This window comes from Macadamia integrifolia, chromosome 13 (assembly GCF_013358625.1).
Source record: "Macadamia integrifolia cultivar HAES 741 chromosome 13, SCU_Mint_v3, whole genome shotgun sequence".
NCBI lineage: Eukaryota > Viridiplantae > Streptophyta > Magnoliopsida > Proteales > Proteaceae > Macadamia > Macadamia integrifolia.
The window spans coordinates 9,083,479-9,093,391 of NC_056569.1; the positions used below are offsets into that span (position 1 = coordinate 9,083,479).

At 37.7% G+C, this 9,913-nt stretch overlaps 2 protein-coding genes across 2 annotated transcripts in view; one reads left to right on the forward strand and one right to left on the reverse strand.

The window, feature by feature from the left end:
* Window positions 1-1,953, forward strand: part of LOC122058979 (katanin p60 ATPase-containing subunit A-like 2) — a 15,983-nt gene extending 14,030 nt beyond the window's left edge. Inside the window, exon 10 of the mRNA XM_042621695.1 lies at window positions 1,333-1,953. Coding sequence (XP_042477629.1) covers window positions 1,333-1,466 — 134 coding nt within the window. The 3' untranslated portion in view covers window positions 1,467-1,953. The remainder of the gene's footprint in view (window positions 1-1,332) is intronic.
* A 1,630-nt stretch (window positions 1,954-3,583) lies between these two features.
* Window positions 3,584-9,629, reverse strand: LOC122058822 (calcyclin-binding protein-like). The gene is made up of 5 exons (XM_042621509.1): window positions 9,332-9,629; window positions 6,182-6,322; window positions 4,331-4,570; window positions 4,100-4,159; window positions 3,584-3,961 (listed from the first exon to the last, which is right to left on the reverse strand). The coding sequence occupies exons 1-5, from the start codon at window positions 9,440-9,442 to the stop codon at window positions 3,857-3,859; spliced, it is 657 nt and encodes a 218-aa protein (XP_042477443.1). The 5' UTR covers window positions 9,443-9,629; the 3' UTR covers window positions 3,584-3,856.
* Window positions 9,630-9,913: the final 284 nt, after the last annotated feature.

Sequence of the window (9,913 nt, forward strand, 5' to 3'; positions counted from 1 at the left end):
AAAAGAAAGAAAGAATAGTTGAAGAGACCTCTTGGACTTCACGCCGCAAAGAGTCAATTGGATCAAACACCAATTCCTTCAGCCTTGATCAAACACAAGACAACTCTTCATGAAGAAGACAATAGCAACAACCATTAATTTTTTTTATCAAAATCATTCTAGGCTTTTAGGAGCCTCCTCTTCTTTATTTATAATGTTAATGGGGGAGGGAATTACAAAATAGAAGGTTCCTCAAAAAGGAAACCAAATATTCTCCTAATACAATAGTTACTAAAAACTGAAATTAGAAACTAGTTGAAAAAGGAAACTAACTACTAATGACTTGACTCAATTAATAACTTGACTCCTAAGGAAACAAATATAACTCAAATCAAGCCCAACTAAAAAGGAAACTAATGAAAATGGAAACTAATCACTGAATCCCTTATGCAACCTTAGAACCCCTAGTTTAGACCCATAAAAGTAGCCCAATACACTCCAAACCACATGGACTGAAGGCCCAACACGTATACAACCCAACCCTAAGCTTATTCCTAATCAAACAAGCCTAGTTTGGTGAAGAATCTGCATCAGTCACACTGTTGAGCATATTAAATTTCCCTGTGACAGATTGAACCAGGATATTCGGATATATTTAAATATACATATTTAAAATATGGGAGAGAGTTCCCCATAGTGTGGGGGAGAATCTGCATGTCGCACCAATGGCAGTGTGGATAACAAAATTATTCACTTGAGGTTCACATGGTCAGAGCAGGAAAGAGAAAATAATAGAAGATCACATGAAGGAGAAATAGTACGCTAGCATTGTGGTTTAATTTTTCCCTTGAATTATATTTTTTAGGGAAAAAGAAGGCTGCCAAGCTCCGTAGCACCTGCTCCTAGACATAGGAAGGGTGCAATGATCAAACTGCCCTGCTCCCTGAAATGAAAACTCCACCCCTATTAGATGCCTCTGCATGCATTCTCATTTACCCTTGCAGCTTGGCAGTGAACCCCCTCCCTATTTTCAATTATAAAATTTCTTTGAATCTGACTAAAGAAAATCTTTTTTTTTTTTCCTCTCCATGACTTTTAGAAGATATTTGTTATAATCGAAACGTGCAAAAACTAACTTCACCATTAGGCAAAATGTATACTCGCATTCACCAAAAAACTAACAGAAGAGTCATTTTCTGCAGGGCATGGAACTGTAGGGCAATACTGTTATGCTTTTTCCTTGGCAGTTTAGGATGTTCCCTATACTGAGCTGATCGTTTTCTTTCTTTGTGTACTCCAATACTTGGCTAATCATGTTGCCTAAAGTCTAAATTTCCTGCATGTGAAATGCAGAGTTGCCGAAGGTTGGTCCAATCAGGCATGAAGATATTGAGATCGCCTTGAAGAACACTCGACCATCTGCTTATGTCAATGCCCACCGTTACGAAAAGTTCAATGATGATTATGGGAGCCAAATTATCCAATGATGACAGTCCAGATTAATAAAGCAGGGTACGAGTGGGGTGTGCTGGTGTGGTGTGTTGCCAGATCGTTTTCTTGAGATCAAAGTACGAGGAATAGTTCAGAATCATGGAATCATCTCACAAAATCCCTACATCCTCACTTGGTAAAGAAGTGTTGGCAGTACTGGCGATTTTGAAGCTGCTACTTTTTACGTATTGTTGGATATTTTTCTCTTTCCAGTTTTTATATATATCTAGATTCTTCATGTGACTGAGTCACTTTAGGGATAGGTGCATTTGTGAAGAATCAGGAAAGGAACTCCAAACCCCCCCCCCCCTTTTTTTGGGAACAGTTTTTTGGGTTGATAAGAAATTTTTTGTGTAACGATCATGTTAGGAGAGCATGTTACTTTAGTACAGGATCATCAATCTGAGAAGGAAATTCTCAAAATACCTAGATTCCTTCGTGGTAATTATTGTGACATTTTTCCATAATCAGTCTTTGATACCATTTTCTTTTTTCTTTTTTCTTTTTTTAGTTGGGGGCGGATTGCTCCTTATTGTATGTGCAATGGATCCCACTTTTTTTTTTGGTATAATCAGGTGATAAGGTGTTAAAAAGATTCAAGAGTGTTATTTATGTAATAAATAAATAAAAACTTAATCTATTTTAATCGATGTTAACATTTTAAATTATTAAGTGGTCTTATTTTTTAACCAAAATCGAATCATTTATTAAACAGTTTCATAATTCTGATGTAAATAGTTTCGTTCGGTTTCAATTTGGTTTTGATACCCTTGAATGTCATTACAATGATGCTAAGATTGAGATTATAATAGATGAGTAACTCTAACTTCACATTTCTCATGTACTACCACATTTTGCCTTTCACTAATTACTGCTTACGCAATTATATTGTTGGAACCAATTATCAACGTGGTTTAATGCATTTATCGCTGGCTTTGCTCTTTCTAATATGATGTGCAGGTGAAGGTTGAAATAAAGTAGGAAGAAGATTAAATCCCAAAAGAAAATAGTGACTATTGAGATAAAAGTCCAAAGATTTTAATGGGTTTGGTAGCCCTATGATTGTATATTGTTTTGCTTTGGTGAGGTCTTGAGTTCAAGACTTGCTGAGTCATAAGAGCATACTGTTCATCATGGAATGATCTGTGTGGGTCATCTCTGAAAATCACCAACAATACAATCTATGGAATTTCAGGATTTCTCTCTGTCCCTTTTAATGTATCTCAATAATGAATGCTATCATGCATACAACCACAGGGGAAAAAGAACAATAGATCTTTTTATTATTATTTTTTAGAAATAGAATGGAATATTGATGGGTCCCTATATTGATCATGTGAACCATACATAATGAGATTTAATTCCTACATTTTTGTCACCGCACCATATGTTCTCTGTTGCGCACCAACGCCTTTGGTGATTTCTCCCTTCAACCGTAGGGTGATGATAAAGGCAACGAAGGAGCAAAGACGTAACAAAGGCAAGTCTACTGCTAACTCTCAAGTCTATGATCCAACTGGGCACAACCATGGCAGCGTTATTATTATTTCCTCCCCAATCCAAATCAGGAACGGGAAGCTCGAATCAAAGAGGGCTCCAAGATCAGGGGACGTATTGATAATGTGGGTCTTAAGGTCAGTGAGTAGAGAAGGTAGACTCCATCCTAAAAAATCCCTCCAACTTCCAATGTTTCAGAATCAGGTACAAGAAACTCTTTAACAAGCTCAACTTCTAACCTCTACTCTGGAGTTCGGAGAAATTTGAACTCAAACAAGTGTCCTGAGAAAGATTCATCAAATTAGGAGATGGGTATTATTGTTGCAAAGATCCTTGCAAGCCATCTCAGCTTCATCCATCCTTGACTCTATCTTCCTCCAGCACCCTTTGTCAAGTCCAGACTCCAGAAACCTGGGGATGCTGAGGATGGCCATCAAGGGCTGAAGTGGTTGGTGCTACTTTCAATTGATTTTAAGTGTATTGACTAATTTTCATATGATTTATTCTAGCCTCCTATTAAATCTATAAAATCTGCCATTTATTTTGTACTACCTACAAACCAAACTGTTAACTGCCTCCAACCATGACAAGTTATAAGCAAACTTTCTGCCATAAATTAGAAATCAAACCACAACCAAGGAGCCTAGGAATTGATTCAGCTTCAAATATACATTTTCCTTTCAAAATACTCGGCCAAAGTTAAAGAGTAGCATACCAAAAATCATTGACCATGATTAAAGCTCAGTAATTACCTCCTTCAAAGTAGAGCTCAACTAGTTCTAATAAAACATAAACCATCTACAAACAAGAAGCAAGATAGGCCAACCAAAGAATCCAATAACAAGATTTTGGACAATCTTTCCATCTCCAGCTGCCATCAGTAAAAAGTTCATCGAAAACCTTTCATAGGATCAGCTGTTTTCCCAGATCTTGCATCTGTCCAAGCTTTTGCAATGGTCCTCTTCATATCTTCATCCCCTTCCTCATACATGTTCTGCAAAAAGCCAAAATGTACCAAAACATTGGCCAAGTTTCCTTCCCATCTTACATAAATTAATGAGCAAGACAATTTAAAAGCAGAACAGACAAAATCTCCCAAAAATAAATAAGCAACTTGAGATAAAGACTATACCTTCATCAAATCCATTATTCCTGCCATAGGATCACGATCTTTTTCCATATTCGGCTTCAGCTACAGAAAATGGAAATAGAATAATTATCAGAGTGTATTCAGAGCAAACTAGAAAGGAGACAGATAACAAGGCTACCAATGGAAGAAAGCAAGTGGGGAAATGAAATGGCCAAATGGGGTTCAAGGAAAGTAGCATTTTACATCTGAATACCACTAGTGTGCTCTACTTACCTTATCTTCCTTGTGGTGCAAATCCAGCCAGTTTCCCTTCGAAGCTTTAATCAACGTGATTATAACCCTGTTTGGCTTGACGACCATCTTTGACTTTTCTGGAACTATTTCCTTGTTCAGTTTTGGTACGGCATATCGGTAGTTCTTCCCTTGGACGTCATGGAATTTTATATCAAAAGAGGTTGGCTTAAATGAACTCTCCACTTTCTCTTCATCCACTCCTTCCAATGACACATAAATCTGAATAATGGAACACAAATTCAAGTCATCAAAAGTCTTAGCCACTGACTAAACGAACCATAACCAGGAAAAGACTGCAAAATTGTCTACATATCAGTCAATTTATATGCCAAAACTCAGTATAACAAGAGTGGAGGATGGGAGTAAGCCAAGCCTCTTCAGCAAGAAAGCAACAGAAGCAACCGGATTAAATGACTGGCTCCCCTCAATGGGATATAACTCCTAAATTGTGCCACATCAGGAGTTCCTTTCATCTAACACAGATGAAGCTCCAACCGAGTTCCCACATCCACTTCAATTATCGGCTCCACCATCTACTGGATGGTTCCCCCAATCAAACCTTGCTCGTTTAAGGTAAAACGATCAAGGGTTAAAAATAGACATGTAGAGGTCTTCCTGGTACAACTAAGCAAATAAGCAGAAAATATTCTTCAGCATCCAGATTTATTTGCTGCCAAACTAGCAATACAGAGATATCCCATTATGGTGGGGCCACTGTAAGTGGTGTGAGGGAACAGAATTGGAAAGGAAAAAGTGGAAAAACCAATTGTTGTGGGCCCCAAGTTAATAAAAATATCACACTTTTTTTTTAAACTTCTTCACGGAGACCATGCCGGCACAAAGCCCTCTGCTGCAAAATCCTTCCACCCCATCCACCACACTTCCGCCCCTTCTGCCCCATTCACCGTTGCTTCTGCCACTTCTGCTGCTGCTTCTATCTTCAGCAAATCAAATCTTCCACGAGTTTCAATATTGGACAGAAGAAAGAAACCACTTCTAGGGTTTCGAAAAGGAGCCAAGCTTTACAAGCTCCATGCTCTGGTTTGGACCTTAGAAGGAAATATCAAGAATCATGATTAATTGGGAATGAATAACAGTTTCTTGTGGGTTACAATTAAAGTCAGCTAAAACAAACAACAGATAAAATGACATCTGTATCCAGACTGAAACAGAAAAAAAATACAGGAAATTGATGCTCGGTGGACTAGGGTGGGTTTTGTGGTTGTGATTGATGGCACTAGAAGCAGCAGCATGAGAGAGGAGAGCTTCTGCGATGGCACTTCATGAAGAAGCAATGGCTACAGGAGGAAGAAGAGATCCAAATTCCGCAAGCTCCCATTGAAATCGATGGGATTTTCTAAGAGAGTGGGGTGGGAGAATTTAATGGCCACATAGGCCAACAGTCCCCGTTATTTACGGAAGTTTGTCCCTCCATTCTTCCACCCCAGGCATCCAAACAAAGAAGGAAACTGGTATTTGTAGAAACCCTCACTTCTTTCCCACCCCTTTTTTCCTATCCCCTTTTTTTCCGCTAAACAAATTGCGCCTAAGGGGCAAACCTGAATCATATGCAATTCATAGGCATCTCAAAACTGCCTAATTTAGGAAAATTAAGTTGGACTACTGGTTAAAGAACCCAACTTGACAAGGCAGAAAAGGCACATCTTGGATTCACTACCGATGATAGAGTGAACTATGTTCATATGTATCCCCATTTGTCTAGAAACCAACTTCTCTGAGAAAGGCATACAGAATCTTTGTCTATAAATTCTTTTTGATCAAGAAACTAATTATGCCTATTTTCAATGGAGAGAGATTAGCTAGTCATACCTTCACTTTGTCTCCGTCTTGATCCCAGCTGAATGATCCAAGAGTAACATAGTTAATTGCAGGGGTTGCAGGCACCTTGGCTGGAACTGGAATTGGAGTTGAAGACTTTGAAGTAGTTCCGGAAGATGCATCTTTTGACGACTGTAGAGGATGACGAAATCAAAAACATTTGATTCAATATTAGTATATCAAACCTCTGATATCTCATATTCAGATCACTGGTATCTACGTGATAACTGCAACTCTCTGAGCTCCATAACAACTAAAGTTTGATATTAAAAACAGAAATTGTTATTAAAAACATATATTGAATTCATGTAAATTTCGCTGTGAATCTGAGACACTTTCCTTATATACATCCACTACGGATTAAACTTTGCACCAGGAGGTAACATATAAACATTACAAAGCTTATGTATTACCAGCAAATTAACAGAAGGCTTTAGCATATAAGAACAGAAGCAGGAAAAAACAAAATATGGTGCTAGCAACACATTCATAAAAAAATAATAATAATAATAAATAAATAAAATTAATAATAATAATAAAAAAAAAGGCTACAGATCATGCACAACATAGATGGTCCACAAAAACTGCACAATAAGGAGCTCAAGGTTCCTACCGATGTCAGAACACTTCAAAGGCCCTTTTAAAGACCAAAAAAAAAAAACGTCAACAGGCAGAAAAAGATAGATTCCAATCAATTAACTTCCTCCATGCCCAAGTGCAAAACTAGAGAGCTGAGAACTGATTCAGACTACCACCCAACCATACACCAATGGGAACGGAATAAATCAAGATCTTCACACAATCAATGAAAACGTCTACCTTAGTTTCAGTAGGTGACTTTTGTGAATCAGACGGAGACTTGAAGATATATCATTTGTCCACTATCAACTATCAAGAAGACCCCATGTCCCAAAACTAATATTTTATAGGTGTCATTCATTGGGATAAACTGGAGAGAAAAACCCATTCTTCCTCTTCCATGAGACGCTTCAAGAGGATCCTCAAAACCAACCATTTTCCAATTTCATTACATGGTGACAGACGGGGCTCAGAAAGCACAAGAAATGGGTTCGCCACCATTCTCCAAGTCACAGACAGCTCTTTTATCCAATTTGACAATTGAACCACCAGTATAACTCTCTTTTTGTTTCTTGTGCATTATTTTTGTCATTTGTCAGTCCTAGTAATGTTACTATGGAGCCAATTGATACTAATATTCTTGTGCTGGTTGGTATTAATGTCAATTTTCTGATTGTAGTCGTACTATTTTGTAGGAGATGAGTTTAGAGCTGTCATCTAATATTTTCCTTCTGACTCCTATTCCACTTTATTCTGCATGATAAGAATTGGTTCATCCTAGAGGATGAGTCCATGTATAAGTCTTTAATCTGGCATGTATATGAATAAAAAGTTGAATTTTTAGTTAAAACACACAGTAAGTGTATGATCCATTTCCTCTTCTAAGAGGATTCCTCACCTCTAGGTTTAGAATCTTTCTCCAATTCTGTTCCTGCAATTCCAGCAGCCTCCAAGTACAAGAGGTCTACTCAAATTAGGTTATTTTTTCCAATTTCCAAATTCACACACTGTGAGTGAAAAAAAAAATGATCAGAAGTTTCAGAATCATGACTGTTGTTCCCTCTAGCACAAAAAACAATAAAAAATATTCCCTCCACCATCCTTGGGTAGATCTTTGACATCAATAAGACACTCCATTCAAAAGAATACCATAACAAACTCAAGGTTTAGATCTCGCTCTCGCCCCCCATCTCGCTGATCCAAAAAAGAGAGATCTGGGAGATTTTTCCGATCTCGCTGAGATCATGTATTTTTTCCCAATCGACTTGGTGGTTGGTCTTGATGGCCATATGGTCTTTGCAACCCTAAAACTTGGTAGTTACTATTTTTTTAGGCCTTCTAACACAATGGAAATATCAGTTTTTTAAAAATCAAACCTAAAATGATACTTTGATTTTGTACCCTATATAAGTAGTCTCCGACTCTTAGGACCCTAAGCCAGTATGCTCTATTCCACAATCCACATTCCACAATTAACACGACACAACATAATCATAAGAATATAAAAGACATTATAGATAATTACTTAATTGTTTAACAATTAACATTGATGACTAATGAGTTACATTCACATACATTGAAAATTAAAGTAACTCCAAATGTGGATGAGGAGTTAATATTTAATGTTTAAGCTTCAATGATTGTAAGAATGGAGATCCTCAAGCAAAAGCACCGAAATCCTTGTTCTTTAATGTTTTTTTTTCAAAAAAGTAGAGAGGCGAAATATACGTGAAATTTGGCGAGATAGAGGCAAGATCTCGAGATCTCGGCCGAGTTTTTGTACAATTATAACTCGCCCCCAGACAGGGGCACATGCCCCCCGAAAGGCACGACGGTCACTGAGCGCTCCCCGTGCCTGTGGGGCAGGGGCCAGCTCTCAGACAGAAAACTTTGTCTCATGAATAATATAACAAATCAATCCTCGCCCCTTGCAATTATAGCATATTGAAAGATAATAATCGTTTCATGTTGCAGATGTTAACCCACTTCACTTAATTAGTAGATGTGTAAACCAAAGGAATCTAATGCCATGTCACATGAATACTTGATCCACTCATAATAGTCTATGCGACAGCACCTAAAAAAAAAAAAATGAACTACAGAACTAGCAAACTTCAACCTCCAAAATATAACGCCATCCAATTTAGTCTTATTATGCAACTTTCAAGGCTATCATGTAGGGAACAAAAAAAATCACGGCAGTCACAGCACATAAAACGAAAATTTTCTGAACAAGTATCCCAATTTAACATATTATTGATTTTTCAATTAGTTTTCTATAGTTGGGTTGGAATTATTCAGTAGACAAAACATCTTCTTCGATGTTAAGCACACTAATGCGGCATGTCTAACTCCGAAAGACCTATTTCCACTTCTCAATCAAAGCCCACTGAAATCTCATAAGAGAAAAGAACAATGTCTTCTCCTTGATGTTAATAATAGTTTCCACCACCGGATAAGCAGTAACTACGACGAAAAAACATCATAGGATGCAAGACAGAAGCAAATAACAGAGATAAATAAGAGAAAAAAGAAGAAAGGGGAGAGAGAAATGTGAAATACCTTCTCCAAGTTGCCAATCTCGGAGGAAAGAAGGGAAAGAATCCTAGGCCTCTTGGCAATGCTTTGAAGCTGGCGAAGTTCCTCTAAATCTAGCGCCACTTCGTCCGCCATTTGCCACTGCTTCTTTTGCTTTTACCCTCGGAGACGATTAAAAAAAAAGAAGAAGAAGAAGTTTCAGAGAATGGTCTTTGAAGAAAATGTATGGATTCGAATCAATGGAGGAGTTGGTTCTGGGTTTATAATTTAGGGTTCTAGCAGAAGAAGGTTCTAGAGGCTGAGAGAACCATAGATGGAGCCCAAATGTACACGACAGATTTTGTCTAAAGTTAACCCAAATTTTCCGTTCTACCAAAAAAAAAAAAACCCAAATTTTCCGTTATTTCGTTTTCGGATCGGTCAAATTGATATTGAAATTCCGTCCGATCTTCGACCGATAGACACATCAATATTGTAAGAGACTAATATGGCCTTCAATACCAAATTACCAATACATACAAACTTGTATTTAATCCCAATAGTTGAACGCACCTATAGGCTTGATGTAGGAGATTCCAGCCCGCATGGGGAAGCATGTTTAGAGAA

Bases quoted from the DNA above. Each gene is read 5' to 3' on its own strand.
- LOC122058822 (XM_042621509.1), bottom strand. From the start codon at position 9,442: ATGGCGGACGAAGTGGCGCTAGATTTAGAGGAACTTCGCCAGCTTCAA. The intron at 6,323-9,331 runs GTATTTCACATT...CATCCTCTACAG, and splicing joins AGATTGGCAACTTGGAGAAG to TCGTCAAAAGATGCATCTTC. The intron at 3,962-4,099 runs GTATAGTCTTTA...GGCTTTTTGCAG, and splicing joins GAATAATGGATTTGATGAAG to AACATGTATGAGGAAGGGGA.